The 17,950-nt window shown below is 43.7% G+C and overlaps 1 protein-coding gene across 23 annotated transcripts in view; it reads right to left on the reverse strand.

Annotated features, from left to right (window-relative positions):
• Positions 1-17,950, reverse strand: part of XRRA1 (X-ray radiation resistance associated 1) — an 88,486-nt gene that overhangs the window by 65,443 nt on the left and 5,093 nt on the right. For 3 of the 23 annotated variants that reach the window (XM_057553038.1, XM_057553034.1, XM_007173737.3), the window contains exons 3-7: positions 17,547-17,644; positions 12,368-12,549; positions 9,045-9,116; positions 7,783-7,855; positions 4,569-4,666 (exon numbers count right to left, since the gene is read on the reverse strand). The exons of 1 other annotated variant lie outside the window; for it this stretch is intronic. In XM_057553038.1, coding sequence (XP_057409021.1) covers positions 4,569-4,666; positions 7,783-7,855; positions 9,045-9,116; positions 12,368-12,549; positions 17,547-17,640 — 519 coding nt within the window. In that variant the 5' untranslated portion in view covers positions 17,641-17,644. Of the gene's footprint in view, positions 1-4,568; positions 4,667-7,782; positions 7,856-9,044; positions 9,117-10,622; positions 10,794-12,367; positions 12,550-17,525; positions 17,645-17,950 lie in introns of those variants that run through there. 19 more of the 23 variants (XM_057553051.1, XM_057553045.1, XM_057553055.1 and 16 more) reach the window with 16 other exon arrangements.

Raw genomic sequence — 17,950 nt, forward strand, 5'->3', positions numbered from 1 at the left:
AAAACCAGCTGAAATGAACTGGCTTATGAGGACAATGACCCAAACTGACACCTCATCATAAAGCACCTTCTAACTAGCCACCTAGATTCATGATAGTTGACTTGAGTTAGGAGACCAGTCAGGAAACTGAGTTTCTCTCTGCAAAGACAAAGGCAACTGTGATAAATTATATCACCCCAGTCTCTGGTCTCCCTCTTCTAGAAGAGCCTCTCTGGACACTCACTTTAGCTCTTATGTACAAGTCTGCTCCCTTCCCTCTCCCTCTGTAATAGGGAAGAAACTTTGTACTCTATTACAAGTTAATCACTAAAGGAATGTTGCCTATAAGCTTAAATTATACGTAATGGCCCATCTCTGGGAACCCCGTCTCCCAGGTAATGAGCATTAAGCTAAAATACCTTTATCTCACGGGAAACATCCTGACCAGGCCCACCTGTGAATGACTGCAGGAAGGAAGAAATTAACACATCCCCTCCGGAGGCTGACCAGAACCAGGAAATGTTAGACTTTACTCCCTCCTCTTTTAGTATAAAAGAAGCCTGAATTCTAACTCAGGTAAGATGGTTCTTTGGGACACTAGTCCACCATCTTCTTGGTCTGCTGGCTTTCCAAATAAAGTCGCTATTCCTTCCCCCAACACCTCATCTCTTAATTTATTGGCCTGCTGTGTGGCAAGCAGTACTCAGTAATACCTCCACCAACACACACCCATAGACGCCTACTGAATGGGGTCAGTTTCCGCATCTTATCCCACTGGTGCAGGGACAAGGTTTCTGGTCCGCCACTTCAGTGAAACACAGTCAGTCACACATACACAAATGACTGCAGGTCATTGCTGGAGGAGGACTGGGTTTGGTACTCCACTTTAGTATTTAATTGACAGGCTCTGTAGACCTGGGTTTAAATCCTGGCTAATTGTGTGATCTTGGGCAAATTATCAATACTTAACCGAGCTTCCTTATCTATAAAGTAGAAATAATAATGGATTTTTATGAGGAATTATGTAGGTAAAGCCTTTAGCATGAAGCCTAGTGCACAGTAAATGCTTAATGTTGGCTGTCATGGTCATCACAATCCCTTCATTCAAGGCCCCTATACTGAAGGCTTACTTTGAACCAGTCCCTGCCCTGTGTGAGCTCACAGCCTAGTTGGGCAGCTAGACACATATATGTGTCTGTTAAGTAGCAATGCTGCTGGGATAGATGTTTGAGCTCTACCAGGGGGTCCAGACGGGCTTCACGGAGCAGGTGATGCTTAAGCTGTCCTCAGAGACTAGTCGGTATTCACCAAATTGTTAAGGGCAAAAAGACATACAGCACAGCAAGTGGCATGTATAGAAGCCAGGAGGCAGCCTTGCTTATTCTGAGAACTGCAAATGGTTTGGGTATGACTAGTGTCCATGGTATACAGAGAGCTTGATAGGACTGCATAGGCCATGAAAGATGCCCAGCACCAAAGGAATGCCGAGTTCATGCTGCCATCAGTAAATTCCAAGTTTTGAGAGTTCACACAAACGGGTGATCCCACTTGGCAGGGGCAGAGAGAGAAGCCTTCAAGGATGAAGACCTGGAAAGCTGGCTTGGATAAACATAGATAAAGATGGGGATCATTGTCTCCTTCATACACATATGTGGACAGTCAGCAATGGATTCTACCTCCTTAATATCTCTCATACTTGTTCCTTCCAATCCATTCTTTATACAGCAGCCACGCCACAGTGGTTTTTCTAAAATACAGTTCAGACCCTGTTACTCCTCAGTTCCAAATCCTTCAATGGATCCCTGTTATCCATAGGATAAGATTCAAAGTCCTTCTAAGGCTCTCTACAGTCTCTCTTCCGTTACCTCGCCAGGCTCCTCTATCGCCACGCTCTATGGTGTCTCACTCCATTCCAACCACACTGAGCTGTTCCATCAGTGTTCTAGCTCAGAAATTGGCCAACAAAGGCCTGTAAGCCAAATCCAGCCTGCTGCCTCTTTTGTACGGCCTGTGAGCTAAGAATGCTTTGTACATTTTTAAATGGTTAGGAAAAAAACACAGAAAGAATAACATTGTATGAAAATTATGTAAAATTCAAATTTCAGCATCATAAAGTTTTATGGGAACACAGCCCTGCCCCTTTGCTTACATATTATCTACAACTGCTTTCCTTCTACAACAGCAGAGTGGACTAGTTATGACAGTTATGACTAGTTATGACCGTATGGACCGCAAAGTCTAGAATATTCACCATCTGGCCTCCTACCAAAAAAGTTTGCTGACCCTTGCTCTGGCTGCTTTGGCTATTTCATGTCGGGTCCAAATCTGCTTTCTATGGAAGTAAGGGCAGCTCAAAGAAACGAACAGTCTTAGAGCTGCAGGTCGCAGAATTTCACAGCTGGCCCAGAATTTACAAAGGGGGAAACTTAAGTTCCAGAGAGGTAAATTATTTGGCTGAGGAGGTATGGCAAAGTAGTGGCAGACCAAGACTAGAAACGAGGTCTCCTGACTTTCAGGGCAGAGCTCCAGCTGACTCTTTTTCAGGCCCGTATGCAGAGAATCAAATCATGACAAAGCTGTTTTTCTAAACTGACTCCTGAAGAGTTCTACTCTGGGTGACAGCCTTTCTGGCAAACAAGGACAGAAGATCCCTAACTTGGATTCTGCATCTGCTGAGTCACATCAAGTTTTATTACACATCAAAGTATTCGCTGCCATGAGCTGCAAATTCAGGACATTTGACAGGTTTATCCTTTTTCTTAGAGAGCCCTTTCAGACCACAGAGAGATGGAAACAAACGATTGGCCAGATTTCCTCTTCTCATTTATGTTCTGCATCTTGACTTTGGTCTGCTCTCTTATGTAAATAAATTCCCTTGGGTAGGGCTGGTCTGCTGGATAAATAATCTTCATCAGTTGCTATCAAACTATGAAGGAGGGCCTCCCAAAAGTCAACTATGATCAACCAGTAAGTCAGCTGTGGGGTCAGAGCCTGTAGTCATGTCCCCTCCCTGTGGCCCACTGGCACTTGAAGTAGGGGTTTGAAATGGTAAGGGTGACGAAGGTAGGATGCCTGGCACAATGCATGATATACAGAAGCTCAATAACTACTTTTTAAAAAAGCAAAATAAAAAATTAATGGAAGCTTATAATAAGCTCCCAGGCCTGTAGGTGAGGGAAGTGGCTCCCTGTATCTCTAGAGCATCTGGAACCAGTTTCCCACTGTCTATAATAAACTCTGGTATAAAATGTTTTTAACCTAGCACAAAATTGCATCAGTTGCTGTAAATTTACTTTCTCCCTCTCCCTGTATTATTGGACTTTCAAGAGCTTTGCTTCCTGGATAAGCATGAGGGCCACTCCTGTCAGAAATCATAGTAAAGCACTGTTATCCTCAATATGGCTGGAAACCACAGAGAAAAGGTACCATTACATTCAGTATAGCATGCTTTAAAAATGCAAGGACTTATAATCCATTTTAGGAAGATCACCATCCCAAGCGGTTAAAACTTCTTAAAACTTTGGCATGTAAAAGGCATCAACTCTTAAAAGTTCAGTGTTGTGGAAGGTCTCTCCCTGGCCAGACCAGGTTAAATGAGGTTTTTATGAAGAATGGCCGACTCTTGATGTTTGTAGATTAAATAATTTAAATTACCAGCTCTTTGGGGTAAACCCCAAGGCTCATGACATGCAGACATTTTGCTGAGGTGTGACTCTGAAGCTCTTCTAGAAAGCCAACATGTGGGGAAGAGCCCATTACTCAGTGAGTGAGCCTGGCCAGATGCCCGCCCCACACCTCAAGCCAGCTCTACTGTTCTCTACTCTCCACGTATGCAGACTCTCGGGTGGTGACAAAAGCTATGTTTCTCTGCGAAAAATGGTCTTAAAGTTTTCATGGATGTTGAAGAGGTGATTAACTTGAAGTATGAGAACATGTATAGAAAATGCGTGACGATGGGAAATTTAATTTAGGAGAAAGCCAAGAGTGCAAACAAAGTTTTTTGTATTTGTGAATACAAAACAGCTGTGGATGTACAAATGTCAAGAGTCTGCTATAGAACTTATAGCAGCTCTACTTTATTTCCCACTCATCCCTGGGCCTATGGCCCATAACCTTATCCGAGCTCATTAGAACCAATCTGGCTCACTCATACCAGGATGGGTCTCTGGAATCGGTCCATAACGCCTCCAGTTCAGCAGGTCCAATTTGCTGTGCCTAGCACTTAACCTCCATGGCTCAACCCCCACTGGATCCAGATCTCCCCTCAAATTCTCCTTCCTATAGTACTCTATTCAAAACCACTCCTCTGCACAGACTCCTTTGGACATGACCTTTGGCATTTATTTTCCAAGACCATGCCCTGTGGCCATAAGTATAATATACTCTCACCCACTGGCCACCACCTTCACAAACCCCACTCCCTTATCACCACCACCAACTCCACCACCCTCCCCAGAGGAACACCCTGAAGCAAGGTGGCTATAAAGGCCCAGAGAGCCCCTTCCCAACAATTTTAATCAGCAGACTCCTTACACCCATTCCTTACAGGGATACAGGTGGGCACCAAAAACTCCCTACCTCCAACTTACTTCCAAGGACTTAAAGTCTCCATACTTCACGTAGACTGTTTTGATGCCATTAAATGCGAGCTCCAGTTCCTTTAAGACTGGAAATGTGTGAAATGCCTCTAAGGGGGAGGAGAAAGAGAGAAACGGTAGCTTGTGAAGGACGTAAGAGAAAGATATTAACAGTGGTCATTTACTGGGTTCCCACTGCGTTAGGCCAGACACTGTGTAAAGAGCTTTACATACATGGACACTAAATCTCTAAAAACCCTGAAAAATAGGGATTACTACTTCCATTCCACTGCTGAAGAAACCAAGGCTTAGCTAGGCTAAGTGATTTGCTAGAAATAGAATTGCTGGTAAGTGGAAGGGCCAAGAACTGAATCTAAGTCTAATTCCAAAGCCCATTTTAAAAATGATCTTTATTATTTCTGGTTATAAAAGTGAAACATTCCCATCAAAAAGCTTTAAAAAACATAGAAACATAAAAGTTCCCTTTAATCTCAACACCTAGAGGTAACTATTCAAAGCTTCATGTATAATACCCGACTTTTTCTCGTGTGTCTACTGACACTGACACACACACACACACGCTTTTTACAAAAAGGGAATCATACTACACACGTTGTACTGTGACTTGCTTTTTTCCCTTAACAATATGACTTAAAGATTGTTCCAAGTCAAAACATATAGATCTGCATCATGTCTGAATTATGTTCTGTTGTATAGACATACCTTATTTTAGTTAACCATTCCCCTAGTGATAGTCGCTAGACTATCTGGATAAAAGGTTAAGAACACTCTTCCCCTTCTGCTCGAGAACTGGACCTTGGGTTAACTTTCTAGCCTTCTTCCCTTGGTAACATGAAACAAATGGTATGGTCACTGGGTTATTAGGCAATATTGCTATGGTAAAAATGACCCCAGGTTAGTAAACCACATCTGGACTAGGAGAAACTATAAATGAACTGTAACTATCTCAAGGGGGCACCGTAACTTTGGGCTTCGCTGTGTGTGGTGATGCCTATAACTGGACATGGCCTCTGCAGGAACTCTGGGAGCCATGTCTATGGAGTGTTACAACAGCTACCTGATCCTATGGGGAACAAGGTGTCGAAGCCAGAGTGGCTCCTGCATCCACCCAATGAGAGTTTCATTGTTTTGGAGCTGAGCTAGGGGCCACAGAGAATGGCTCATGGATGGCTACGTGAACAGCTACGTGAACTGCTCATGAACTGCAGTGAGGAGTCCGCTGAAGAGGAACTGCTGACGCTGTGCCGCTGGCATACCGTGTGGAATTACTCAGAGTCTTCTAAGCGAACCTGGTGTCAAGTGTGGCCTATGGCGGTTTTGTGAGTTGGAATGTTCTGTAGAGCCTAATAGAAAGATGTGCTTTCGGGATGTTTCCAATGAACATCCTTGTACAAGTGTGTTTCTGTAGAATCAATTCCTGGGAGTGGAACTACTAGACTATGTTAAGAGACATCACCAAACTACCTTCCAAAGATGTTGCACCAATTTATTACACTTGATTATGAGAGTACCCATTTCCCTACCAATGCTGGCAGTCATCAGTCCTTCTCAGTTTTGTCAATATTTGATAGGCAGAAAATAGTACTTTGATGCTGTTTTATTTACTAGTGAGGTTGAGCATCTTTTCATATGCCTGCTGCCTGTTTTTCAAGCCCATGCTCCTGACAGACCATGCTGTTTCCTCAAGGGCAGGGACTTCGTCACATCCTTCTTTAAAAACACCCCTCAACCTCAATGCATTCGAAACTGAATTCATCTTACTTCTCCCTAAACCTGCCTCTCCTGTAGTGCTGTCTGTCTCAGTAAATCCTCTTGGTTCCTCCCTTTCTCTACATGCCCATTAGTTACCAAGTCTGGTTATTCTACCTCCTCTTGAATCTCTCTCACTCTCTCAATCCCCTCCACGCTTATTGCCACAGCCCTGGTTGAGGCCTCACCTCCCCTCTCCTGGAAAAATGAAACCATCTTCCAGGTTTCCTGGCTTCCATCTTATAATCCACGCTCCTCACAGCCACCACTGAGCCTCTCTATTTCAAAGCCTTCCAAGGCTCTCTTTTGCCTGCAGGATTAAGTCCAAGTCACCCAGGGCCCCTGATAATATAGTCCTTGCCCACCTTTCTAGTCTCCATCTCCCCTACCTATATAACCTGCACACATACAAAGCTTCTTCAGGGCCCCTGATCAGGCACTGCCAGCCCACATCTGCTCCGTTGGCCTGAAATGCCTTCTCACCTTCTAATTCCTGAGTCATTCCTATTCGTGTTTTAGGTCTCAGCCTATGTACTCTTCTTCTCAGAAGTTTCCTCTGACACTCTAGGCCCGGTTGATGGCCTGGTTGATTTTCTGATTCCCTCTATCATTGCACTGACCGTACCCTGCTATAACTGAGCTCACCAGAACAGGAACTGGACACACTGATTTCTAAAAGCCAAGCAGTCATATAGTCCTGACACCCAGCAGGGGTCGCTGTGGATCTGCTGAATAAACAAGAAGGCTTTACAGTCCTACAGGAGCTTTCAAGGACTTAACAATTTCTTACATGCAGTCCCTTGGTATCTGCAGGGGATTGGGTCCACCGCTCCCACCCTAACCCCCACCTCCACCACCATCCACCATGGACACCAAAATCGTGGATGCTCAAGTCCCCTGTATAAAATGATGCAGTGTTTGCATATAACCTGTGCCCAGCCTCCTGTATACTTTAAATCATCTCTAGGTTACCAATGCTACCTAACATAATGTAAATGCTCTGTAAATAGTTGTAAATACAATGTATATGCTACGTAAGTAGTTGCCAGTGCATGGCAAAATCAAGTTTTGCTTTTTGGAACTCTCTGGAATTTTTTTTCAAATATTTTCCATCCATATTTGGTTGAATCTGTGGATGTGGAATCCACAGATATGGAGGGCTGACTTTACTTATCTCATCTGAGTCTACAAGGTATCCTGCCTTGGGGAGGAAAAAAGGAAGGGCATTACCTCCATTTACAGTTAGAGAAGCAGGAGCTCACAGAGGAATGTTCTGAGTATGCAGTGCCAGCTCCGGGCTGGAATCAGGTCTGTGTGTTCTCCCTCACCCAGCCTACTGCACTCCAAAAAAAGGGATGCATGGCCAGTCACAGGTGGACTGACAGGCCAGTTCTAACACGAGAGACTGGCTGTGACAGCCAAGAGGCAGAAGGTAGTTTTCAGGAAGAAAACTTACCTAGAGGCAGTAGGTTTTCTGAGGCATTGATGTAAATCACAGAATTAAAATGCTTGAAGTCCTTTTCCTTAGCCTGTGAGAAGGCATTTCAAAGAACACAAGGTTAGTTCCCTGCCTGCAGGCCTTGCTGAAGCTCCAGAGCTGCTGTCAGAAGGAGCAAAGACCTCAAGGGGTAAGAACAAGAGCAGATACTTGTTGAAGGCAGGAAGGTCTTTTCTGCTTTTTTTTTTCTCTTATGAAATAATTCAAATGTTCAGAAAAGTATACTGAATGTTACCCTGAAGGCCCGTGTAACCACTATCCAGCTTTAATAAATCCTAATATTTTGCTGTCTTTGCTTCAAATTTCCTTAAAGAAACAGAACACTACAGAGAGTTGACCACCACCACTCCCCATAACGTATCCATCCCCAGTCGTACTCTTCTCCCTCTCTCCCACAGATAACAGCTATCCTGAATTGGTGATTATCACTCCCATACCTGTTTTATACTTGTATTACATGTATGTGTATCCATAAACCATTTATACAGTGTTATTTACATGTTTTAAAACTTTGTATCAAATGCCATCATACTGTAGTTATCATTCGGCAACCTGCCTTCTTCACTCAACACTATGTGTTTGAGATTTACTTGTGTTGAGACACATAGATCTTTTTAGATTTATTTATGTTGATACATTTTAACTGCTATGTGGCATTATATAAGCAATCTCTCTTTATATGCCATGGAAAGCCTACAAACCGAAAATATATGCCCTATGTGGTATACAGCAGTACACTGGCTAATGGTAGGCCACAAATCTAGCTCCAAGCTACCTATTAGCCAGTGCAAAGAAAGAAACATGACTCATTACGTAAGTCACAGAGTCTGCGAGTTGAGAACAAACCAGCATCTTGGGAGAACCACTACCACTCCTGGCACTGAAACCTGAGAGAAATTTCTCCTGTAGGCTCTTCTGATGGGAACTCAGGGTCATACAATGAATCACACCCCAGTAAAATTCTATGCACATTCAAACCACTTCCATAAGGCTATTTATTTCCTTTAACTCACTTCACGTGGGATAATGGCAATACCAAATTTATAGCAAAAGATTGTGTCTGTGAATGTTGTTTCCGCCCAGTGAGTCCCTGTCTGACCCTCCCCCTCCCTATGACCAGATTCCCAGTCCCCAAGGACTCTGGAAGTACAATGGTCAAACAGCCAGGAGCTACCTCAGGTCTGGCTCACCCCAATCACATCTCTGCTGGCTGGCCTTACCTTGGAGAACTTCAGGCCGCTCACGTTAATGTTGCATAGGTCGGACGGATTCTTTACACAGTGGTGCTTCAGCTAGAACACAGTGCAGACAATCAGCATCAAGGCCCCAACAAAGCTTATGTAATTGGCCAAGACAACAAATGACTCCCCGTTGAGGAGGGCTGCCTGGCACAGTGGAAAGAGCACGGCTTCGGAGCTGCTCAGAATCAAGCTGCCACCTCAGCTCTCCCACCTCTGTTTCCCACCCGTAAGGTGGGGATGGAAACATTGACTTTACGTGGTTCTTAGGAGGATTCCTGCCTCTTTGTTCCTTCTCTGTCTTTGCTGGGCCCTACTTCCTCTACTTGGCTCTTAAAAAAATCTGTATTTCTGGGGCTTTACTAATCTCATACATTTGTCATAATTTGTGTGTTTGTTCATTCATTCATTTATTCACCAAATATTTACTAAGCACTACTTTGGGCCATGTTTTGTGCTAAATATATCAACAAACTTTCTCCTAATCCTAACTGAACTCTTTGACATAAGTATGATTATGTCTCTTCATAAATGAGAAAAGCAAGGCTAAAAGAGATAAAGTGACTTCCCTAAGGTCCCACAGCCAGTAAGTGATAGGTCTATGATTTGAATCCAAATCTGTAATCACTAAACACTATGCTCTTAGGACTACTATATGTTGCCCTTCACAATTAAAAAGTCAGAAGAAAATCTCAGCTTTGGAGTTTCTATTTCTGTTTAATCAAACCCCATTCTTTTTTTCAGTTAGTCATTTAGTTATGGTACCTTTTATGTTTAGGCATGGAACTAGGAATTTAAAAGACAATGAATAAGAAGCAGAAATATTCCATGCCTTCTGAAAGCTTAAAACTGCATGGAAGCCAAGGAGCAAGCAAGTATTTATAAATGTGATAAATATTTTAAAGGAGAAATTCAAGATGCTATGGGAGACAGTAACAGGAGGTCCTAACCTCAGTGTGGAAGTGAGGAAATACTCACTTGAGGAAGTAATATTTCAGCTGATACCTAAGTGCTAAGTAGGAGCTGGTCCCATGAAAGTGGGTAACAGGGGTCGTGAAAATTATCAAGGCAGGTGAAAGCAAGGTGCTTTTGAGAGGATGAAAAACAAGGTAAGGCTAGGGAGGCAGTCATTAGATCATTTGTGTCCACGTTGGCTCTGTAAAGGAGCGTGGATTTTATCCTATAGTCAATGGAAATCTGTCAGAGGTTTTTTGGCAGGGGGCTAATAGAAATTTTATAAAAATTGCTATGTCTGACACACGCAGAAAGGATGAGAAGACAGGAAAGGGTGGTGAGAGACCACTGTACTAGACATTGTTAACTGGCTTCTCTAGAGCCACTTCTCTACTTCTTCCTTGTTAAAGAACCCCAATATCATTCACATTTCTCTGAGTGGATATATCCTTCAACTCCAGCTCCACAGGCTAAGTCTTGACTTTGTCTAATCCAGTCATGGTGGTCATGTTCCCCTAACCATTGACTGTTGGGATTTGTGATATAGGTTTTGCCAAGGAGACGCTGGCTGCTAGGGGTGGGAGGCCAGTTCTGGGAAGTTCTTACCTTTAAAAATCGATATAAGACAGTGACAATCCTTTTTCTACCTCTGGACGTTATCCTTTAAATGTGATGACCAGAGTTCAGCAGCCATCTCAGGATCATGAAGGCAATCAACCCAAGAGGACAAGCTAATGTGCCGAGGATATAAGAGCAGAGAGATGGAGGAACCTGGGACTTGGAAGAAGTCATTAAACCAATGAATTAACCTACCCTAGAATAACAATGCCTCTGGCTTCTTTTTATGTGAAACAAAAGCATGCTAGTTGGTTCAAACTATAATAGTTAGGAAGTTACTGAATTAGTCCAATAAAAGATGATGGTAGCCCAGATTAGGGTGGTGGCAGGGCAGATGAAGAGAAGAATACAGATTTGACAACTAATGAAAGTACCAGGGCTTGGTAATGGCAGGGATGAGGGTGGTGAGGGAGAGGCACGTGTCAAGGATAGCCCCAAGTTACTTGCTTGGTGACTGGGTAGATAGTATTGAGACCATCATTGAGACCATATATTAAACACTAGAAAAGAGGTGTTTTGGGGACTTGGAATAAGGGGACTGGTGCAGTAGGTCAATATGAAGTGCCAGTGAAACATTCATATCCAATAGGCGGGTAGGTACCCCATTACTCTGAAAAACATCCTTGATGCTTCTGCTATCCAAAGTGGCAACATGGGTAACGAGCTATCTCAATTAATGGGGGATGTATATGTTGAAAACAAAGGGGAAAAGAAGAGTCCTATGGGAAGTGCTTCTGCCCCTCCTCAGTACTGTTGCTTCAGTCTTCCTCATTCCCAGTGAGAAGTGGACCTAATAATCAAAGAAATTCCACAGGACTCTGCAAAAAGCTTATACTATCCACCTTGAGGGGAGATGTAACCAGCTGCCTCCTTGAAGCTCTCTTTCAACATCTGATCTGTGCAGAAACTTATCTCTTGGGAACCATAAGCAAAGCCTGGGAACAAAGTAGGCTGCCAGGGAGTTCTTCTTAGGGAGCTATGAGCACTGGACTGCACGTGAATATTGGCTTTGCAAAGCCACTGAAGCACTGCACAGAGCAGATGTGAAATTACCTGGCTGGTCTCTAACACGGCCACCCCAGTCCCCTTTGTAAAGCCTGCCCCAGACACTGGGTATATCTAGTCGGCATCCCTGGCTTTCAGCCAGACACTAAACCCAAAGGACAAAGGTTGTGGTATGTGGGGCCTCCCCAATCCCCCTGCTCCTAGAGAGATCTCCCCAGAGCAGAGCAGGAATCTTTACACTCTACTAGGTGCTAGAATACGATTTTTCAATTTACTGTTCCACCTGACCTACTGCTTTGCCTCTCTGGCTCAATTAAGACTTTTTACTTGATAAAATATAAAGGCACAGCCTTTGCAGTCGGTAGACCAGAGTTCTAATTCTGAGTAGTTCTAATCCTGGGTAAACCAGAGTCCTAATTACTAGCTGAGGGAACTTGGCCAAGGCAAATTACTTCTTGGGCCCTCAGTTTTCTCATCTGCACAATGGCAACAACATAATAGGGATGATAATACCTATCTCATAAGGTGGATGTAAAGAAAGCTTTACATATAAAGAAAGCTCTGGGTCCCTTCATCATCCTGGCTATACTCAATTTGCCAAGATCACTCTAATAGTTTGGGGTGGATTGGGGGTAACTGTACCAGAGGGAAGCAGGGAAAGTCCTTGCCCCCCACCAAGACAGTCGTCAGCTGGTGCTGCCAGCCTTTCAGGATGCATTTACTCTCACCAGAAAAGCCTGGTCCAGCACGTGTCCCGGCGTGTCCACCTGGTTTTCCTGTCGAGACCCTTTCTTTCCTCCAACCTCAAAAGAAACCTTCTGGCTTTCCTGACCTTCAGCTCGTGCTTCAACCACACCCCTGGGCTTCTTCTTGAGGCTACATTTCCGAGCCACTAACCAGTGTCCTCGGCCTGTTGAGAAGATCAGAACAGTGACAAGGAGCAAACTCCCCCAAAGCCACAACTCGTGCACTTACAGAATGTTTATCTTTAATACTAAAACAAAAATTAGCTCATTACCTAATATGCACCAGATACCGTGCTGCAGCTGGGGAGGGGGAGCGGCTATATACCTGTCTTATTTAATTGGCCCCCAACCCCAAACCCAGTGAAGACATGCTACTGCCCCCATTTTACAGACAAAAAGGCTAACACTCAAAGTGTAGAATGACTTGCCCAATTCCTTCCTCCACATTTTTGCCTCCAAACTCTAATTGTTCCTTCAAGATTGTAGGTCAAGTATTTCCTATTCTGTGAAGCCTTCCCTGACTCTCCTCAGCAGAGCTGATCATTTTTTCCTGGGCCAGCTAGTTATTGCCCCATTTGTCATCTCTTGGGTAAAGGTAAAGCCCATTGTGTGACACCAACTCAATGGGCTACATCTTCCCAGAACATACCCTGGATTCTATCATTATCGGGCAAAAGTTGCATTAGGAGCTCAGGCATTTTTTAAAGACCCAATAATACATGCTCACTGTAGAATGAACTAGAAAATGTATGTTAAGTAAAAAGAAGAATATGAGGTTTACTAGTAAGCCTGCCTAACAAAAATCATGACAACATTCTGGAATCTGTTCTCTCCTTCATCACTAGTTTATTCATTGTAATCTGTAATTATTGTATTTGTTCGCTTGTTTATTGTCTGTCTTGCCCTCTAGAGTGGAAGCTCCATGAGAGCACAGACTTTGATTCATTCATCTCAGTATTCCCAAGGCCTGCACAGAGCTTACCACACTGTGAGTGTTGCTGAACTTACCCTGAGCCACAGCTCTCACCCACAATCATCCATTCAGACCTTTTCTGAGCATCTACTTTGTGCCAGGAGTTGGGGCTATGGAGAAGAATACAACGGAGGATTCGAAGGAGCTCAGTAATGTAAAGGGTGCTGTGAAGCCCAGAGCGGGGAGCTACCAGCATAGGGCATGAGCTAGATCTTGTATGTTGAAAGTTGACTAGGTGGAGATGGAAAAACCAAGCAGCCTGGGCAGAGGGAAGAGCACAAGCAGTACTCAGATGTATGAAAGATGGAAGAGCACAGGCAGAGGGGAGAGCACAAGCAGTACTCAGATGTATGAAAGATTGGGACTGCACAGAAGAACAGCACAGAGCTGTGGGAACCAGCCTGGTGCCCCTGACCACTGGCTCTCTGCCTGCATAGCCCGCTACCCCTGCCTCAAGGGCTCGCCTTCGCTCACCTGACCACTGCTGCTAATCCTGCCTCTTGGATGCAGCTCCCATCCTACGTCTGAGGTGAGCCAGTTCCTATTCCCATCCTGGGCCTGACAGCCCAGGCACTCATTTCCCAGGGCTGCCCCCATCTGGGCCATGGACCTTTGTCCTATCCCAAAAGCCCAAACTCCTAGAGCCTCCAGCCTGAGTTGGTGCCAAAACCGCCAACAGAGCCAGGAAGGAAGGCCTGGAGTGTGTGGGGAGACAGACCTGAAGGAAAAGAGATGAGGCTGGAGAGGTCAGCAGAGTCAGATCTCAAAGGTCTTGAGGACCAGTATAAGGAGTTTGGGTTTTAATGGGGTAGGCTTTTAGCAGGAAGAGTATTCATGGGAAGGTTTTTTTCCCCTGTAAATTTTCATTTTGAGATAATTTCAGACTTCCAGAAAAGCTGTAAAAATAATACAGAGTTCCTGTACAGCTTTCACCCAGGTTCCCTAATGTTAACATCTTATATAATCATAATACAATGGTTAAAACCAAGAAATTAACACTGGCATAATATTAGTAATGAATGTACAGCCTTTCTTTGATTTTTGTCAGTTTTCTCACTAATGTTCTCTTCCTGTTCCAGGATCCAATCCAAGATCTCACATTTCATTTAGTTGTCACGTCTCCTTAGTTTCCCCCAAACTGTGACAGTTCTGTAGTCTCTATTTTTCTTGTATGATCTTGACACTTTTGAAGAGTACTAGTCAACTGCTTTATCAAATGTCCCTCAATTTGAGTTTGTTTGATGTTTTCCCATAATTAGACTAAGGCCTTGCAGTTTGGCAAGAAGTGATGCTGTGCCCTCCTCAGCACAAAATGTCAGGGCATACATGATGTCAATATGTCTCATTACTGGTGATGTTTATTTTGATCATTCGGCCAAGGTGGTACTGGCTTAGTTTCTCTTAGTTTTTCTTAGTTACTAAGAAGTCCCTTTGTAATTAATAAAGATAGCTCAAGACTATACAAATATCCTGTTTCTCATCATACTTTGACCCACTAATCCTAGCATCTGTGATGATTAATTTTGTGTCAACTTGGCTAGACTATGGTAAGCAGTTAGTCAATCAAACACTAACCTAGGTGTTGCTGTGAAGGTATATTGTAGGTGTGGCTAACATCCACAACCAGTTGACTTGAAGTAAAGGAGACTATCCTTGATGATGTGTGGGTCTCACCCACTCACTTGAAAGACCTTAAAAGCAAATACAGGCTTCCCAAAGAAATAAGAAATTTTGCCTTAAGACTGCAGCATCAGCTCTTCCCTGAGTTTTCAGCTTGCCTGTCCTATAGATTTCAGACTTGCCAGCCTCCACATTTCATAAACCAATTCCTTAAAAATATATAATTTATATATGTGTGTTGGTCCATATGTATATACACGTATACGTATATGAAAACAAAACTTGCAGGAGATACACACGCACACACACGGACATACATACACACATCTTATTGATTCTATTTCTCTGAAGAACCCTGACTGATACAGCATCCATAGAAGTTCCTTGCCTGTAAAAGTTATTATTGTGATGTTTTAATAGTGATTTTCCCCCAAAAAAGTGATTTTCTATTTCCTTCATTCCTTCTACATTTATTAACTGTAATTCTGTTGTAAGGAAGGACTCTTCCTTCTCCCCCACTTATTTATGTATTCTCAATTTAATTATATCAGCATGGGATCATGACTATTTACTTATTCTACGGATTACAACCCAATTCTACCTTTATTTATTTTGCTGCTCATATTGTTCCAGCTTTGGCCATTGGGCGCTCCTTCAGTTTGGCACCTACGTCCTTTCAAACTGCCCCCATCATTTTTCTGAGCACTGCTTTACTTTCTGGCACCACATAATGTTCCAGGCTCAATATGTATTTTTCTTGCCTCAGCCCTAGAAACAGGTTTTTGTCTGAGGAGCCCTGGCTTTGTTTACTGGAGAATGGTATTTAGAAATCAACATCTAGGCGGCAGGCATGCTCTTTGCGACTGAGGTGTCATTGCCCTCAGTGGCCCAGGAAATACAGGTACATACACTAACACATGCAGATACATACGGCTATATTTATTTCTCTATCTGTCCATCTATGTGTGTGTGAGGGGGTGTGGATGTGAAATCATGAGTGCACACTGAGAGCTCCATGGGAGGGTTTTCAACAGATAGGTGGCCAAAGAAGGTCTCTGTGTGAAAAATGAAATCACTCAAGAGAAGTGGGGAGCACAGGCTGGAGGAGAAGGTTTTTCTACTGTTCCATGTACAGAGTGACCAGCACGTCATTTCATCTAGGGTAAGCTAGGGGTACTTCTCCCTGGCTCTACCCTTTCAAAGCAGCAAATCCAATCCAGTGAACCCACACTTCTCGGCAGTGTTCCATCAGCAGGACTCCGCGCAGCATGAGGAGGAGTCCCTGCCCCAGGGGAGTCTTTCACTAGATAAATGTTTGAAAAACTACTTAGCAGATTCAACTTTAAGCCATTTTATTTAGGAGCTGGGCAGACTATAATTACGCATCAAGTAAGAAACACAGAAAGGAAGATGGCTGACAAGAGAGAATGGGCACTGAGGGATAGAGTAGCTGGACACGGCTTACTGGAAGAAGTGGGAGAAGGGCTGGGCCTTGCGGTATGGGAGGAGTTTGGATAACTGGGATGAGGGCTGGAACATTCTGGGCGAATGTTAAAAAGCTATGTGGAAATATTAGAAACACTATGGAACAGGGCATAAATCAAGGAAAAGGGTTGTAAAAAAGGATAAGGGGGGTTAGAGCAGAAGGTAAAGGAACCAGCAGTGAGAAGTCACTAAACAGAAGGGAACACTATGGTTAGATGTGCACTTTAGAAGGTTCCCTGAGAACCCTTGTGCACTGTTGGTGGGAATGTAAATTGGTGCAGCCACTGTGGAAAACACTGTGGAGGTTCCTCGAAAAACTAAAAACAGAACTACCATATGATCCAGCAATTCCACTCCTGGGTATATATCCGAAAAAAACAAAGTCACTAATTCGAAAACATACATGCACCCCAATGTTCACAGCAGCATTATTTACAACAGCCAAGACATGGAAGCAAGCCAAGTGTCCATCAACAGAGGAATGGATAAAGAAGCTGTGGTACATATATACAATGGAATACTACTCAGCCATAAAAAAGAATGAAATTTTGCCATTTGCAACAACATGGATGGGCTTGGAGGGCATTATGCTAAGTGAAATAACTCAGAGAAAGATAAATACTGCATGATATTGCTTCTATGTGGAATTTAAAAAATACAACAAACTAGTGAATATAACATAAAAGAAGCAGAGCCACAGATACAGAGAACAAACTAGTGGTGACCAGTGGGTGGGGGGGTGGTGAAGGGGCAATACAGGTGTGAGAGAGTGGGAGGTACCAATTGCTGGGTGTAAGTTAGGCTCAAGGATGTACTGTACAACACGGAGAATACAGCCAATATCTGTAAATGGAAAGTAACCTGGAAAAACTGTATAAAAATAAAAGAATTCTAATAAGTAAATAAAATTTAAAAAAATAAGGCTCCCTGAGACTGCTGGGGGGAGATGGATTGGAAGGGAGGGATTGTGTAGGGGCAGGGAACAGCAGGGAAGGCGTTGAAGAGGAAGAAATGGGTGTCAGGGACATTCTGAAGCAGGAGCTGGGTGTGAGGCAAACATACTGATCTGAGAAGTCACCTGACCTTCCTCTGGCATTCGAAGCAGATTTTTGGCTGGAAAGCAGTTGCTCAGATAAGGCTTCCCATCATCCAGTTTGTAGACTCCTGAGGAGGCCATGTCCCTAAGAGCCAAGCAAGAAAGTAAGGAGTGAGAAGGGACAGGGCTGCTCTCTCACCCCAACACAGTCTGTGAGCCCACCAGGACCACCCCTAACACACACCCTAGCTCCGAGACCCTAGAGGCCCACTGTCCTACTTCAGAAATGGGCCGACCCTTTAGATAACAAGGGAGATAGGCCCTGGGTTTTTCGGTTCAAATCAACCGTAGCTCAGTGAAACACTAGAAAAACCATCACTTTTGGGCTCAGACCTGGTTTGAATCTTGGCTCTTGCCTGACTCACTGACTGGGAAAATTCTCTACCCCTCT

Source organism: Balaenoptera acutorostrata, chromosome 9 (assembly GCF_949987535.1).
Source record: "Balaenoptera acutorostrata chromosome 9, mBalAcu1.1, whole genome shotgun sequence".
NCBI lineage: Eukaryota > Metazoa > Chordata > Mammalia > Artiodactyla > Balaenopteridae > Balaenoptera > Balaenoptera acutorostrata.